We start from the raw sequence: 18698 nt of genomic DNA, 5'->3' as shown, positions 1-18698 counted from the left end.
CATCAGCCAGGCCAGTGAGTGGAATTATAATGTTTTCATTCCCTACCATAATAATTATGGCTAGTTCTCATAAAGAAGTCACAATTATAACAAAGTTGTAGTCTAATTACCAGAAAATTATGTCCATTTCCTTTTTACAATACCTAAATGATAGGCAATTCATTGTTTCAATTATAAATGTTTACATGTATATCCCACCTGTACCAGGCTAATTTAAGGTGGCTTATAAAGACATACATATGTAGATGCATATATAGACACACACACAATATATATGTATAAATACTATATATGTATATATGTAGCTAACTGATAAATATAGTATGTGTATGTGGTATAAAATGCATAAATACAAAAAGAAGGCAAAACACAAGTAACAAATATAAAATGGAATAGTACTAAACTATGTATAATTCTCATTTAGACATTTCCTTACATAAGACCACAAAATTGTTGACTTTCTAGCAACACACTCAAAAAGAAAACAAAATTTAAAAAAAAATCAGCAAATCCTCCTCAGGAAGATTCTTTATATACCCATAAATAAAAACAGCAATTTTGTTCAGCAGCAATAAAATTGTTTTAGGTTGTCATAAGAATTCTGTGTAATGTAATGAACTATATCCTCTACAATATTCTTTGCATAAAGACAAATTCAGTTTTATAATACTCGTAGTATGTTCTTCAATGCTGGAAAATGGCATCAATTGCTATTCAGTAAAAGCAATATTTTGTGGGGACTGAGGGTAAGCGGGCTATGAAATCATTCTGATACCAAGCAGATAACTTTTAAATACCTGATTATACTTCCCTAATTATATAGAAATGGCTCTAGAAGGTATTTTCGCATTATAAAAATTATCTAAGGATTCTTGAAATACTAGGCATGAAACTGGACATCTAAAAGATGTCATATTACTTAGTACAGCAATAAGTTCTTAATAAATATTGTGAATGACAAAAAAAAATCCTACTACCTGCTAACTATTAAGTGATTGCTAGATGATATAAGCAATATAACAGAAGACCAAGGTCCCAGGCAAGGGTCTCCTTATAATAAGCTCTATGACTTTAGGCAAATAACAAAACCCAGAGTTTATTTCTATTTAACCAACCATAAAACTTATGTGACGGTATCTTTGCCCCTACCTTTAAAAGGAGGTTTTGAAGATTGCAAATGATATCAACAGACTTTGTTAGATAGATGTACTATGTAAATATTAGTGGCAAATCAACAGTAAGGAATGTCTCTGACCTCCACTGCAGTTATCATCAAGGTCTTTATTAAGTTCCCAACTAGATATGGTACAGCACAGGTGACTACAAACTGATATTTAAGTTGACACTTTGCCTATCTCTAGAAATTTGCAACTACATGCAGATAGATGTGTTGCAAAAAAGAAAATAAATATATTATTAAGTAATTAGCTATGGGTTTATAGGCTTATAAACGAAACTCTTAGTTTATAGACATATAAACTAAGTTTTCATTCCACTAATCCTCAAACTCTTTCTAGTTCAAGATAATAAATTGGTATTATCTGAGTCAGCAACTTTATAAGCAACAATATCCCACAGCAAAGTTAACAAGGGATGCCACTGCAGCCAGTCATCAGGGATTATACACACTTCAAAGTGTGAAATAAAAATAAGAATTAATAGGCAGTGTGCTGATGTCATGGCAAGTGTATCAGAAGAAAAATGATTGAGGAACCTGAGCTAGAGACACTCTTGTGGCTGCTAATCTATAGCTTGAGACTTTCAGAAACTTCTTTTAATGTTAGGTGTCTTCCTACCAGCTCTTCCTCTTGACACTGACTAGATGACTCCAAGAAAGCTTGCATGATACAGTGGAAGTAGCTCTAAACTGGAAGACCAGTGACCCATGTCTTAGTGTTAGTTCAAACAGATGAGAAATCTGAGAGCATATTCCATATCACACAAGTTCCAGCATCCCCTGAGCCCCAATTTGTATGATGTTGTGTGCTCTCCTTTTCTTCACATGTTAAAAAAAAATCAGTGGAAATTTAAATTGATCTAAGTGTTCTTTAATTTGCATCCAAGCTAATATTCCATGCCTCAAGTAACCCAAAAATGTTTAATATTATATTTAAAATTCAGCTTTTATTAAACAATCAGGCTTAAGGTAATTTTTCAAAGGCCTCATTTTTCTGTTGACTACAATGTCAGATAATTTGAAATAATTTGCAGTCAAACTAAAAGACTACAAGTTATTTGAAATGATCTAAGTACCATACCTATGAGAAAGTCAGACTTTGAAAATCATACTTTACAAATCATACTTTACTACTTGCACTAAGAAGTTGGTTAAGGGGTACAAAAGTATAGATAGAAGAAAAAGGTTCTAGTATTCAGTACAGTATTCTAGTATTGTGTATTTAAAAATAGCTAGAAGAGAGCTATAATATTTCCAACACAAGGAAAGATAAATGTTTCAGGTGACAGACACCCCAGTTACCCTGATTTGATCATTACGCATTGCATACAAGCATCAAAATATTACAAAATATGTATAACTATTATACACCAATTTTTTTAAATCTCTAGACCCTGATTAAAATGTGCCTGAATGTGAAAGCTGGGCCACATGCTAACACCTTGTTGTGTTCTCTGGGTTGCTGTTTCCTTAGCAAGCACTCTAAACCATACACCAAGAATTCCTTAGACAATCTAGAAATTTTTACATGTAACAAAATTCTATCTGAATTAATTTAGCAATGAAGATAAATTGAAAAATGTATAGACCCTATTAATGTTTAATCAAGAAAAGTGAGTTATTATGTTTAATCAAGAAAAGTGAGTTTTCTTGATTAAAGAATTTTCTGCCCCAATTAGCAACCTGAAATATATGTAAGAATTAAGTTTTAATTTTTGGATGGTACACAAGATTTATGAAATTTATCACTATATACTCACTTTAACTTAATTATATTCTATTATACTGGCATTTAATAATAACAGTGAAATAAACTCAGGTTCATATTGGAATAAAGTGAGTTGTCTGTGCAAATTAATACCATAAAAATTATAAGAAAAGCATTATTTTACCCAAAAGATTTAATACTTTTAGTTACCAATGTCCATGGGTTTAATTCATATCTATATACAGATGACTACCAAATCTATAACTGCAGCTCAGCCAACTTGCCTACACTTCAGAATTGTATATCCACCAGCCTATGTTCATCACAATAAACTATACCTCTTATCATTCAAACTTAATACAGCTACGCTAGAAACTCCTAGATGCCTATCCCAAATATTTATTCTTTTCTTCCTAGTAACAGAAACCTTGATCTTTGGTTAGGCACATGGCCACCGGAAAGATAAAATAGTGTCCCTTATTTATAAGAGTCAGCATACGAATACGTTCTTTCCAATGGAGTCTCTATTTTGGTGGCTAGGATCCTAATGTACATTTCATAGTTAGAATAGGTATGTGCTAGTTGAGGCACAGATTGCCATAATAGATCAGAATTTGGAAGACACATGATCAGGCTGGTAGGACAGCACAATAGTAGGAGCCTCAATTCCTAATTATTTTGTGAACCTCCTAATTAGCTCTTACTTGCCTACCTCCGGAATTTTTTCACTTTAAACAGAATAAAATTCCGAGTTATGGAATCCCCTGTTACTCTAGGTTTCCTGTCACTCACAGCTAAATCTGATACTATTATAATATGCAAACAGATTGTTGCAATCAAGGTAAATTGCCATTTTCATGTAATGATCTTTGGGAAAAATGACATGAAGAAACATATTTACTAATTCTCTTGCAAATTCTGTATATGTGAAAGATGGTAAATTGTTTTAACTTAATTTTCTCTAGTAGCATAATTTTGAGATTCAATTGTTAATTATAATACTAATATATCAAAAGACCAGTGTTCCAGTCAAGAGTACCCTTGTAACAAGCTCTATGACTTTAAGCAAATGACTTCCATTTTCTTGTTTAATGGGTAAAGACTTGGGCTTAGGCATCAAACAGCTTGGGGTTAGTCCTAACTGCCTCTTACTAGTTAGGTGGCTCTAAGAAAGTTACTCATCCTCTCTAAATCTACGTTTCCCCACACACAAATGAAGATAATAATAGGACCTAACTCAGATGCTTCTTCTAAAGTAAAGTAATACTTACAAGGCTGTTGGCACCATGCCAGGCACACAGTAAATACACCACAAAAGTTGGCTGTCATTATTTCCTCTTTCATAATAAAAAATAATTTTAAAGTGGGTTGAAAAATCCACCCAGATGCCTCATGTATGCCTAAGGGAATACATGAGAAGGGAAGGTAGAGGGAGCTTTTAGCCTCAAACCCACTCCACCCGCAGCAATTCTGCTCCAAACATCAAGGATCTGTATTAAGCTTTCAGTGCAAAAGGGATTCAACTAGTAAAGAAAACTTTAAAAAGCATTCATCTTCTGACCCATCCAGCTTTGAGATTTGAGTCACGCAGCTGCCAATTGTCCTACGGTTTAGAACAAGCATTCAGTACCCTGTTTTTAAAAGGCCAAATATAGCTTTATTGTTGAATCAAATGATTTATGCCCAAATGTCTAATAATGACTTGAATGTACTTTATAATTAAAAGATTGATTTGAAATATTTTTAAAGTATTCATTTATTATCTTCGATGTTTTCTTCATTAGGAAAGTCGAGACACTAAAATTAAGTAATTTTTTGAAAGCCAAGGAAAGTTAACTGTGCTACGCCAAGGGAGTACTTCTGATCCCAGAATCATGAGCTGGCAGAAGCAGCAGGAAGGACTAGAAAGCTCAGGGCTGAAGTGAGAACATGTGTGCTCAGGTTTCAGCTCTACCAGTCACTTAACGCAGAGATTTAAAAGTCTCAGTCTTCCTAATTTTTGGTTTCCCTAGCTGTAAATTCATGGTGATATTAAAATTATCTGATTCTCAGGGCTGTCAAGTATCAATGAGAAAACATACATTGAAATATGTGTAGCATATTTATGTCATATCTCATATTTGTGTCATCTCATATTTATATCAAAGAATTTTTTTACTATATGTACCCTCCCTAAATTTTACTAAATGTGACCTGACAAGATTTAATGTGAAGTGACTAATTTTAAATGGGCTCTATATTTTTGTACAAGCTTAAATGGTAATAATAACAACAATAACAATAATATTTCTTGGGTTATGTAGTCACCGGTGTTAATTTAACTCTTCTGTTTGACTATATTGACTTCAGTATACAGGTGAACTGGAAGGACAGACTCTATCTCTGGTATTGACTGACTCATCCATTCCTGTGGCCACATGCAAATTATCTCATCTTTGAGCATTTTATTCCCTTCCTTTAGAGAATGCATGCAGCAATGCTTCCTATCCACTGGCCTTAAAGGTCTACTTCAAAGATCATCCATAACAATGTTTCTGGAAAATATAATTTTTTTTATCTTTTAACACAATAAGTCAGTTAAATCAAAGTGGTAAAAGAACTATGTCAGTAGACGAAGGAGACATTGTGAGGATGGATAGCATTGTGATTAAAAGCATAGGTTTTGAAGTCAGATAGACCTGGGCTAACCATCAGTTCTGTCTTTTATTACCTCTGGGCAAAAAAATATTACCTGTCTGAGCCTCATTTTTCTCATCTGTAAAATGAGTGTAATAACATAACCATAGGTTGATATGAAGTTTAAATGCACATGATGTTTTAGGACAGTAGTTGGCAGTTAGTACACATGAAACTAAAGATAGCAATTATTATTTTGTCCTGCACTGACTCACAGTTCTACTTTATACAAAGTGCTCAATCCCTCTGCTTCTGCTTTCACAGCTTCAAAACAGAGATATCATCTGACATCTTCAGATGAAAGGTTGCAAGATACAATTTAAATATGACTGCATAGTACTTTGGATCCCCCTAAGATTAGTTTTATCATCTTGGAATTACTATTCTAAAAATCTCAGAAATTACCCAACCACACAGGCCATGTGTACCCAGGAGAAGAAGGTTGGGCTTACAGGTTCTGGCATGACCAGGTGTTTCTGCAGCCCATTTTTCTTTCTCAACCTCTTAAAACCTTCCTTCTTTTTAATCCAGTCATTTCAAACCTCTTAAAGCCTGCAAATGTGAAAGTATTCTTCGTGATTCTCATCCATTATCTTCAATGAGAGCAGATCCAAAGGAGTGCACTTAAAAAATTTTTCTGAACTCTAACCCTGATAGAGCCATAAAACAAGCCAGGGAACCCATTTCACCACCTACCCTTCCAGAATACCTGCTTCACAACTGTTCAGTGTACCTCATTCACAAGCACGAAAGCCATCAGGCGTGCTTGTAAATCTCAATGCTGATATGGAAGCACATGACACTGCTATTTTTCATATTTTTCTGGACTGTTTCTATTTACTTTCTCTTTAAGCAATGACATATTTTTGGAGGAAAGCAGACAACAATGTCAGAATAACAAAGATCCGTTAAGCAGTTACTACAGACCAATGAATTAGTTCCATGAAATGTTGCTCTAAGATAAACATGATTTTCACAGCACAGCAAATGTAATCCTTTTTAGAAAACAGAGATGATGTAATTAAAGTGCTATAATCTGATCACCTTTGAGACAGTGCAGAAAAGTTAGGTCACTGCTTATTTTGTTTAAATACAAAGTAGGAAGTATAAGGACAGGAAGTGCATTTTTTTAATGTTTTTAAAACTTATAAATGAAAGTAAAATTATATCCCCACACTTCTTTTTAGAATGTTCTTGATTTTATATTAATCTTTACATCTTCTTGTTTTTTAAATCTATGCACCTACATTTTCTCCATGTGTGGATATATGTGGGTTTGTTTTCTATTTCTCTGTTGCCATCTATTTTCTCTGCAAACTTTCCAAAGATTCTATTTTAGCTTCCTACACATGGTAGACAATATGTTATAGGGGAAAAAGTATAGATTTTAAAGCCAGAAAGATCAGGATTAGATTCTAGATTCAACACTTACTAACAGCCTAGGCAATCTGAGTTACAGGCACTTCATCTTTTAAAAGAAATAAAAGTAGTTACCACTTCTCAGAGTGTTACCAAAATTTAATGAAATTGCACTTAACAAAATACGCAATATACAGTAGGTGTTCAATAGATAGTTTTCTTCCACACAGGACTCAGTATGCAGCGAAAACTAACTAAAAGTTGTTATATGGATCAGGGCTGATTCTAGTTGAAGAAGTGTGGGCACATGCTAAATACTTAGCACAATAATATAGCAACTCTGGACCTAAGCCTCAAAGGAGTGCCCCTTCAATATTCCTACTGACTAGTGTCACAGGGTGACACTGCTGGATTAATTTTATATCAAAGTTTTTTCTGTAAACAAATAGATGAATAGATGTTTATGATCCAAATAAAGTCATCCTCCTTATCAGACATAAACTACCCAAAAAATGTCTATATTCTCCCTTCAGTTTCCTATTCCTCCTGAAATTATCCTCTCTTCCTTAATCATCACCAGGTTGCATAAATGAGTACTCTTCTCCCTTGAAGGGAAAGGTGACTGGGAGGAAGCAGCTCCCATTAAGATATAATTACACCAATTTAACAAAACAAAGAACTGCTTCTTTTAACAACTGGCTTATTTCATTTATGGTTTAATTTCTTTCAGCCTTACACATTTCTTTTTCTTTTTTAATGTCTTTACACTATTAGCGCTTGTCAAACTTTAGGGTAAATAATAATTACATTGTATAAATTTTTAAAATATGATTCCTATGTCTCAATCAGAGATTCATTAGAATTTCTGGGATGAGAGCTGGATTTTCTATTTTTAATAAGCACTGTAATGTAAGGATCTATGGATCAGACTTTGAGAGACAGTGCTTATCCTATTAAGTAAAAATTAAAGTTGTCCATTTTGTCTCATTTGAATATTACTCATTCACCTTCATCCATCTAAACGTGTGTGAATGTTGATGCCTATAAGTTTAGTCTGCTTCCTTTTCATTCTTCTCAGTGGTTGCTGATAAATATAGTTAGCACACACTTCTATCACCAATAAGTATATTTAATGAAACATTCTTCTTTTCCCAGATCTCTTTTCTATAAACTTTGCCTGATAAAATTTTCTTTAACTTTCTGTTGTGTGTTTATAAGATTCATGTGTTGATCTCTTCATGCTCAGATAGTCCAAAGTAAAGAGTTTGGAGAAAATGGCAGTACAAGAAGAATAATGTTTACCCAGTCTAAATTTTTTCCTGCCCTTAAATTATAAAAAAACAAAACAAAACAAAACAAAAAAAAACGAATTCTTATTCAGGCAGAGTCAGGGAGAAGGCTATCAGAAATCTGACTGAAAAGGAAGGAGCATGTTTTTTAATAAAATTCCCCACCTGTTTCTTATATTCTTTCTGAATTATACATCAATGACCTTAAAAAGAAATTGTCTACTTATATTCTAGGATTTCAATTATCATTCTTTCTCGAAAACACTCTGGTTGGCACATTTACAACAGCAAATGTGAATAATAAGCTTAATCTTTTTCTGCTTTAGTACATGCTGTGAACATTTTCTCTCATCTAGACTCACTCAAACATAGATGTGCTTCATCTTTTATACAATCTTCAGATCAGGAATATTTTTTGTGTGTTGGTTGGTTGGTTTTTGTTTTTGGCTTTTTCCTAAGAGATTACTTGCATTTATCCTGCAGTATGATTTTTAAAATTAGGCACATCTTTTGTCAAATTAGAGACTACATTCAGAAAAATTCATTCCAGTATTTCCACATTATACCTCCTCTACACATTTATAACTAAATTCCAACTCACTCACATATACCATAGATAAGGCTCGGAATCTATTTAGTATATTAAGTTTATTGGAAGCTTTCTTGAAGCACTGTTTTCTATAGTATTCTTAAAGAAATGTGAAAAGGAGAATAGGATACAAAACCTTCATTGGTTATAAAGAAATACTTGCAAAAAGCAGGGAGCCTTGAGAAGTCTGACAAAATTTTTAGTATCTGTAGTTTTTAGTTGCTTCATGGACATGTACGAAAGAGTATTAAGTTTCTCATTACAAGGATGTAGAACTTTCAATTGATGACAGAATCTGTTCTTCTATGTTAAATGAAGACCACAGATTTCATTCAAAGTTTAACATTTGAAACTGTTCTCTTCTCAAACTAAAAACTAATAAAAAAGTTATATGCCAATATGTGAATCAGAGAAAATAAATTTGAATCAGAAGACAAAATTATTTTCAAAGACAAAATTAGTACCTTAAAATGTTGTTACTGGTTAGTTTTTAACTTTGAAAGAAAACAACCTCAAAATGATCATGATTTACATATTGGAGTTTACTATGGCCAGGTATATCAGTGGATTTATTTTTTAAATCAGGCTATAAAAAATTAGTCATATTTATTCAGTTGTTTCTGGTTCTTTCAAAACATCTACAACTTTTAAATTTTAAACTACTTCCAAAAATAAACATAGTTTTGGTCTGCATGATTTCAAACTTTTTTTCATGTACACCTTAAAAATAAAAGTATTTCTCAATAAGAAAAACAAAGCCCAGGCTAAAAATATGTTATATATTTCTTGAAACATATAGGCAAACTAACTAACTAAAAGACAGCTGTCAAACACCATGTGCCTTTACATTGTACAGGACCCTTCTAAAGGTATACAGAAAAACACTGTGAGGTACAACACGAGAGGACAGGAAACACTAATAAAGAATAGAAATCTTTTTCTTGATATAATTTTATGTCAAATCTCATAAGTATGTTTCTATATTTTAAAAAAATAATAATAAATTGAAGATCTACAGATTCCTTGGTGTGGCTCATGCTGTTTTAAACCAAAAGTTACCTTAAGACTTCAAGAAAGAAAAAGGAAACTCACCAATACATTGCTGACCAGCAATGAAGAGTCCGGTGAAGACTGAGGTCTACATCCAAGTGTGTGCATCCAGCTCCATCAGTGACTTTGTGGGTTAAATTGAAGTGAAGAAATAAGTCACTGATGATCTCAACAGAACCAGTCTGACGAGTTTTGGCTAGTGCGGTGGGGACTGTATGTGACTAGTAGGACAAGGACAAATTTTACATGGAGCAAGAGAAAAAATAATTTATAAGCACTTGCTAGGGGTGGGAACTTTAAAGCTATTAAGATAATTTCTTTTAAGTATTAGTGTAAACCATATTTTTTAGAAAAGTCAGATGTGGAAAGAAATTTTAAAATTATCTTACTTGACCTTCTCTTGTTTCCAAAGAAGAAACTGAGATTTAATTAAATTAAATGACTTGGTCAAAACAAAATAGTTATTAAACTGCCAAGCCAGGACTGACATTTATATTTTTTAAACTAACCTAAGACATTTTCCACTCTATTATGTACATAATGAAAGTTTCCCTTTGGCCTTAACTATATTAGCCATTGAAAATACATTAGAAATTAGAAAAGCATTAATATTTTTAAATTATGTGGCATCATTCTTCTAGAAAAATCCGGTAGTTTGCAAATATCAACCCACACTTAAGACGTTATATTTCTTTCATTATACTGGAGAATATCAGCTCACACTGAGTCACTACTGCCTTATTTCTGGGACGTAAATAACATCTTTTTTTAATGCGTGACCACATACTACGCAAATATCTGTGTGTTTGTGTTAGGTATAATCTCTAAATTGCTTCCCCTAATCCTCACAAACCAGAGTAGGTGTTTCTCCTCTGTGCTTTGATGGTGTCATAATATTTACCTCATTATACTAGCATTTTTTATTTATGGTATCTCAACTCTACAAGGTTGTGAATCCTTAACAGACTGAAACCCTGTTCCTAGCATATACAGGCTCTCAAAAATATGCATGGGAAGGATGAGTAGGGGATGGGGTGCAAGGAAAGGGGTAGAAAAAGAAAGGGCATAACGAGTCCTAAAAATCACCATTTAAAAAACAAATAAATACTTTTTAATTTCACTATACATCTACTTAGCCAACAGCTCACCTAAATGGATGCAGGAGTTGGAATTTATATAACATGTGGGATCAGACTGCCAAGAATTGGAATCACTCACTAGAAGTAACCCAAGAAACTTCTATGCAGGGGCGTACTGTGCTAGGGGCTAGCAACATATATCCTTTTTATTCTGGTCACTAGATCACTTACCTCCATGAATAGCAGGGATATTAATTTATTTAAAGTCATTCAATATATCATATTGGGTTTCTGTGTATTCATTTAAAAATTGTAATATAGCCAAAAATAAAGAGGCAACAATAACAGTAACAGCAGTAAAAAGGCAGGGATTACGGGTTACGAGATTAACAGCGTTTAACAAAGTGAAATCTCTGCCAATGAAATGTTAATATGGTTTAATAATATATATTATACTTTATATTCACATTCTATGAAAATATTGATTTTACTCTTGCCTTCAAAGGAATACAGCTTCCCTCTCAGTGTAACTTTGGGCCAAGACTTGCCAGACTTATTTTTTAAAAATCTCAAGAAATTTTATTCTTTCACAAAATCTGGATTTCAAATTCAAATAAATTCTTTATATAGCCCCATGGACCTGTATACTTAGGCTTATGTATAACCTAGAATTGTAGATGCATAAAATGAGAGGGCTCTCATAAAGTTTTTAAAAACTCGTGACTATACTACAATTTGTAGAAAATTAAGAGATTAAGCATATGTAAATAAAGAATAAGTGGATATCAGAATCAAGTTATTAAAAGTATGTCTTCCTTGCTATATTAATGGCCTTTATTCAGTCTGCTCAATGGGCATTGCAGTGTATGCTATCAAATTTCATGATGTACCTTACACTTTAGTAGAAATTTGAATGGCAGGGAAAGAAGGAATGAAACATTGGATCCTGATAATATTGTCTTCCAAAAGTTCAAAGAAGCAAAAGTTTGTCTTTCATTCAAATTTCTTTTTTGCTGTTTTTTCTTTTTTTAAATTGTTTTTATTTCAGGACCACTAAGAGTTTCATTTTATTCAATCTGACAAACATAATTTGACAGAGTATCATCAGTATTTTGGTAAAGCCTAAAAAAAAAATTATTAAGAAAAATAAATCAAATTAATTGGGTACATGTGAAGAACATGCAAGATTGTTGCATAGGTACACACATGGCAGTGTGATTTTTCTAAAACCATAAATGTTATTCTGCAATACTTTTGTCCTAAAGTACGGTGTGAAGAAAATGTTTTCAAAGAGTTCCTCTTCTTTTTGTATGTTGGTCTGTGTTCCCTGCGCCATTCTGTGCAATTACAGGAACAGTCAGGAGAAATACATTTGTGGACTGGAGTCTTTCAGAAATCCACAGCAGATATCTTACATTTCATAACAAGTGAAATAGCAATGTGACCACATGCATTTCTATCAGCCAACAAATTATTGCTTAGTCCTTTTTACACTTAGCAATGTCAAAGCACTGAGGCATCTTATGGCCTTAAACTACAGAAGTACAGTGCCCAGGTGGCTAGTCATGGATGACTTTTATCATTGTTTGAATATCCCCTAGCTTGTACAAAGTTCTTTCATACCTGATAATACATGAATGTCTGTGTATAATAATCTGATTAATACTTAGAGGCCCTTAAACTTATACTTGGATTATAGTTCCATAATGCTAAGGCAACCCTTTTATTGGTCAGTTTATTGGGATGTACGTTACAACTGGCCAATGTCATTAAACTAGTGAATTAACTAGTTGTCGGGTAAACACAGCTATTGTCATTTGTGAATCCATTCCCTTTTATCATGTGTTGTTTTGAAGGTACCCATGCACTTTAATTTGCTTGAGCTGAGAAAACAAAGAGGATCAATGTAATTAATTAGTATGTGGAGTCAAGCTGTCACAACTCTGTCACTGACTCTCCTTTTACTTGTGCTACATTCTTACCCAAAATATTACCTATTATACCTATTCTTCTATAAGACGTTCTATAACTGACATAAGTGTCTTTATAATGCTGGGGATAATTTTCCTGGGCATTGACGTGAGGATCTGCTAAGCTTTTCTACATATAATGATACATATAATAAAAAACAGAGATCGAGTTTTTAGCATTAACTGACAGTAACACTGTTAAAATAATCCTATCATTATTCAATTTATTAGAATATACAGTATAGACTGGTTAATGTTATTAAACTAATAAATGAATGAAGATTACATTTTGGTGGCCCTTTTAATTTTTTTTTTTTTTGGAAGTAGTCTTTGAAAAACACCTCAAAGATGAATCAATGTCATGTTAGGAGCTCAACTTGCAGTCACCTGAACCAACTTTTCCTGGCACATGAACCAAATTTATTTACCTATACTCCATTACTTTACAAACAGACACTCCCCCAAAATGTAAAATATACTGATAAAATAAGGATGAAATTCAAGAAAAAACAGAAGTGCAATATATTGTACAGATTAAGATACTTGCTCTGATAAAGCTGCAAATTTGGCTTTGAACTTACTGATATCAAGAATAACAAAGGAAACAGGAAGTTTCACAATTCTCATTATTTAAAGAAACAAACAAATCATGAGAGAATTTTTCCTGTCACTAAGTTGATGGAGAAATTTCCCGTATGGAGATCACACTGAGCAACACATTGAATAATATCAGCAATATTTTTACCAACAAATAGAAGAGAATTTTATAAACTATTTCTTGTAATAATTCAAAGAAGCTTGAGAATATAACTTTGAGGTTAAAGTTGGTGACAGATTTTTAAAGGAGATATATTTTTGTCTCCAGGTACATAAAATTCCACTGATCCAGCTTGATCCAAAGGCAGAATTCAAAGTATTTAGACAAAGGGTACAATGTTCCTTAGATGAACTTTCTTAAATATTACTACCCTCAGAAGAATTTTTTAGAAACAGAATAGAAGATAATATGAGTATGCATTCCTAACAAGGGCCTGAAGAGTTTGTATTATAGGTTGCTGATGGAAGGAAGATCAACTAACTTTGTTATAACAAAGAAGCAATTGACAGAATCTCAAAACTGAGGAGTCAGATGAAATTTTACATTTAAATAAAATGTCCCATGAAATTATAATTTTAGATTAGTGCATTTGGATTCCTCCTTAGTTTGGTGTGGCTTATAGTGTTATGTTGCATTGTTTGGTTACTCAAGTAATATGTCTCAACAAGAGTATAAACACAAAATAGTTACATTTTTAATTCCAACCAAGGCTTCCAATCACGATGTGTCAAATCTTGCTCTCGTATTCTTTAATGAAATCTTAGCACATCTTCTAACTTTCTACCAATTTCAGTTATTTGACGTTTATTTGTTCAATTTAAAACTTCGCTTGTGAAACTGACATAAATATAATCTCCTTTCTTTCCCCTCTACACAAACCATGAGCCTGCTGCTTGGAGTAGAGAAGTTGAAAGGAGGTCTGACTCCGAAACAACCATCCTCACTCCCCACTGCCGAGCTCTTCTCATTTTGGGGTCAGAGAGGAAAGAATGACAAGGGTGGTAGACATCTTACATAATCAGTTATATGTCTGTTTGGGAAAGTGTCCTGGGTTTTTCTCTGGTTCAATCCAGTTTTGTCTATTGCTAACAGATTGTGGTACTGAGAACGCTGTGCTGGTGGTGTGCTTGGTTTTCTGTAGACAATGTTCAGCTTTACCCTTGCCGCCTCACTTATTGAGGAATCCCTCAGAGAAAAGCAACCATATCCACTTCGGACCCTGACACCAGTCCATGCCCCTAACTGCTTCCCCAGCTGGAGTGTCTCCTCACTAACAGCTATCCTGTTCCTTTCTTTACCACCATGCTCCTTTGCATATAGCCACAATAACCTCTGAGACCATCTTCTAAATGCTCCAAGGACCACAGAAGACCAGGGTGGGGATAAAAGAGGAAATTTAACTTCTCTCAGTAACAAACTCTAAACTACAGTTCCTTCTTATTCTGTTACCATGAACTACTCCAGCAAGTTCCTCTCCGTCAGAAATCTTAAGACTAACAGCTGTTTTGGATTCACGGGTGGCTCCTAAACTTTGGGTACCATATACACATCTCCACTGAGGCATTTGCTCCTGCTTTGCCAAAGCAGCTCCCGATGGACCTGTGTGTTTAATATATAACCATCCAGCCAGCTGAGTCATGAGTTGCCAGTCTTCCTTCCCACAGACTCACACACAATCTCTAAACATTCTCTGATGGACTCCCATTATTTGGCTTCAGGAAGAAAAAAATAATGATCCTTCTGTTTCCCTTGGGAAGAGAAGTAATCTTTCCCTGTAAGCACCGTCTGCTGACTTGCATTGATTCTCTCTCTTTATGCATATTGACAGCTGGTTGCTAGTTGTTGTTAGGAGATCCTTTTTTTCACCTCCTATAATCTTGTTTACAAATGTATCTTAAGCTTCCTTTCAGCATGATGTTTTATCACTTTGTTGAGTCATTAAATGTATCTATTATTAATCCAAAATTATTTGACTACTTTTACCTCATCTTTGAATACTAGATCTTACTTCATGCCACGACAGGCCTTCTGTTTACTCTTGAACCCCTGAATTCAGTTCTGCCTCCTGGCCTTTATTCTGCCGTTTCTACTTTCTAGAATTCTTTTCCTGCTTATTTTCCCAACATTCTATCTCATTTCATTCACATCTCTGCTCAAATATCTCCTCAAAAGAGTGTAAATCCCTCCATCTAAAACAGCTTGCCCACTATTATTTCTTACTAGCCTCCATCCCTTTGGACTATTTTCTCTTTCTTCAAAGTAGGTATTAATGCGTAATATATTTATATATGTGTTTGTTTCTCTTGTTTATTGTCAGTTTGCTTCATTCAGATGAAAGTCCCTTAAAACTGAGAACTTCAGTTTGTCCTCCTAGGCTCTATCCCCAGAAGCTAGACAGGATTTAGGTTCTCAAAAACACTTGTTTGAATGAAAGAATGATTTATTAAGCATTTATTTGTGTGCAGTCTTTTTATGTCACAGTTGGAAACTACTGATGTCATTGGATAGCAGGTCCCACACTCATGTAAAAATAATAGGTGACACTCTTGGAGTGTTTGCTTAGGCCATACCCTTTTTCGAGCACTTCATGTATGTTTATTGATTTAATCCCCACAACAATCTTATAAAGTAAACATTATTTTTATCTCCATTTTACAGATAAGGAACTCAGACACAAGGACTTACGTAACTTAACCTAAGTCTCATACTAGTAGGTGGCTAAGCTGAAATTTGAACTTGGTCAATCTACTTCTAGTTTATAAGCTATACTGTTTACTGCCATATTTTAATGTTATATCTCTAACTTCTAGATTGATGGTCTTCAAGTCTTAAAGTATTTTTGATAAGTCGCTCAACTTAAAACTTAAAAGACCGCCATTTTTTAATCTGTAAGGCTAACCAGAAAAAGAATATATGTAAATTATCTAAATTGTCTGGGAGGAGACATTCACTGTTCAACATCTAGTCAAAGATACAAAGTCTTACTTGCACTTGCTTGCTTGCCTTTTTTTTTTTTTTTTATTTTGAGACAAAGTCTTTCTCTGTCACCCAGGCTGGAGTGCAGTGGTGCAGTGTAGTAGTGCCAAATCAGCTCAATGCAACCTCCACCTCCCGAGTTCAAGCAAGTGTCCTGCCTCAGCCTCCCAAGTAATCGGGATTACTGGTGCATGCCACAACACCCAGCTAATTTTTTGTATTTTTAGTTGAGTCGGGTTTTCACCATGTTGGCCAGGCTTGGTCTCAAACTCCTGATCTCAAGTGAGCCACCTTCCTCAGCTTCCTAAAATGCTAAGATTACAGGTGTGAGCCACTGCACCCAGCCTTACTTGCTTTCTTTTTCAAATTTATTTACCTGTAGTTTTATGTAACACCTCATTGTTAAAAAAGAGAGATAGAAGTGAATCTTTGAAAATTTTAATGGTTTAATGGGTGATAGCATAAAAGATATTTTTCTAATACTAGAAGTGTCCAAATTAAATGAAGTTAAGTGATGTTAAATTCATTGAATTGAACTGCAGAACCTTGAAATGGTTATTTAAATATGACCGTATTTCATAAATACGTCTCCATGTTTGGAAGTCATAAAATGATTTTGGTTATAATAAAGAGAAAAGCTAACTTAGATTGCATTCCCTTCTGAGAAGAAAACTTTGTTCTTACTCATCGTTAATTCCTCATACCATCTAGTACAATGCCTAGCACTACAAAGTAGTTGCAGAATTACCAGAAATACTGCTTTAAAATATGTTGTTTTGCATATTTAAAACTGGACCTAAGTGAACACCTTTTGAGTTTCCTCTAAGGTCACAAACAGGACTGTTTTAATCTCTGGAAACCACAATTTCCTGTTCAACACCTAGTTTGCTATAGTCATATGTTTTCCTACCTATTAGTGACTCTTACTTTGTTTGGGCCTAATAAGATTGTAATGTAATACACAAGTGATAATAAGACCTGCCCTATGTGTGGAATATCTGGAAGTATGAGACACAAATTATTAAAAATAGATCTCTTAAACAGGCTGTTGGAATAGACATGCCATTTCTTTATCATCTAGAAAGACTTAAGGGAGAATATTTTTTATTAAGAATCGCCTTATTTAATGTTTTCATGCCTAAAAAGAAAATCTAAAGAAATGGTTAAAGTTGGAAGAAAAAAAATCAGACAAAAACAATCTATTTCTTAAATAATTTGACAGGAAAAACACATCCATGGGAGGGCATGGAAAAAGTCAGCACAGGCCATTCTTCATCTGTTTTCCCATTCTTCTCTCATTTCTCAGCCCTGTGTCCTCTATCCCCGCCTTAGAGGAGTTCAACAATGGTTGGGTGTGTCTCTTTCTGAATTACTCAATGGAAAATTTGTTTGTTTGTTTGTTTGTTTAGAGGTCGAGTTAAGAGACTGGCTAATTAGATGGGGTCTTGCTATGTTGCCCATACTGATCTCAAACTCCTGGGCTCAAGTGATCCACCCACCTCAGCCTCCCAAAATGCTGGGATTATAGGCATGAGCCTCTGTAGCAGGAAATGAGTCACATTTATCTTTCAGAACAAATGCCAACATCACTACCACTGCCCATTTCTTTTATTGAGAAACAAGAAAGAAAAAAATGAACCCAAACTTTCTGAATATTGAACAGTATTGGGTTGTTTTATGATTAAGGAATTGAAATAATCAGTTGAATCTAAAAATAAGATTAAATTTGAATTACTTTAATTCTTAAATTTAAAAAAATATTTTGTGCTTCAGTACAATACAGAGTTCTGAGATTAAAAGGGGAAATGATTAATTTCTTTCTTCAGGTAGGAAGGCAGAGGAGGAGAGGCAGATAGGATTGTTCCACATGTGGTAGAGGAGCTAGGCCAGGCATGGTGGCTCACACCTGTAATCCCAGCACTTTGGGAGGCTGAGGCAGGCAGATCACCTGAGGTCAGGAGTTCAAGACCAGCCTGGCCAACATGGTGAAACACCTTCTCTATTAAAAGCATGAAAATTAGCTGGGCGTGGTGGTGCATGCCTGTGATCCCAGCACTTGGGAGGCAGGAGAACAGCTTGAGCCCACGAGACCACGGTTGCGGTGAGCCGAGATTGCACCATTGCACTCCAGCCTGGGCTACAGAGTGAGACTCCATCTAAAAAAAACAAAAAAACAAACAAAAAAAAAAGGGAAAAAAAGAAAAGAACAGAAAGAACTAATGGAAGA

General features: G+C 34.2%; 1 protein-coding gene across 1 annotated transcript in view; it reads right to left on the bottom strand.

Annotated features, from left to right (window-relative positions):
* LOC116537253 (transmembrane protease serine 11E) overlaps positions 1-9973 on the bottom strand; it is a 55969-nt gene extending 45996 nt beyond the window's left edge. Inside the window, exon 1 of the mRNA XM_032259309.1 lies at positions 9891-9973. Coding sequence (XP_032115200.1) covers positions 9891-9898 — 8 coding nt within the window. The 5' untranslated portion in view covers positions 9899-9973. The remainder of the gene's footprint in view (positions 1-9890) is intronic.
* Positions 9974-18698: the final 8725 nt, after the last annotated feature.

Source organism: Sapajus apella, unplaced genomic scaffold (genome assembly GCF_009761245.1).
Source record: "Sapajus apella isolate SASKATOON/1434 unplaced genomic scaffold, GSC_monkey_1.0 scaffold108, whole genome shotgun sequence".
NCBI lineage: Eukaryota > Metazoa > Chordata > Mammalia > Primates > Cebidae > Sapajus > Sapajus apella.
Note: the sequence above shows the minus strand (reverse complement) of the source record. Positions and strands in the feature narration are given on the sequence as shown.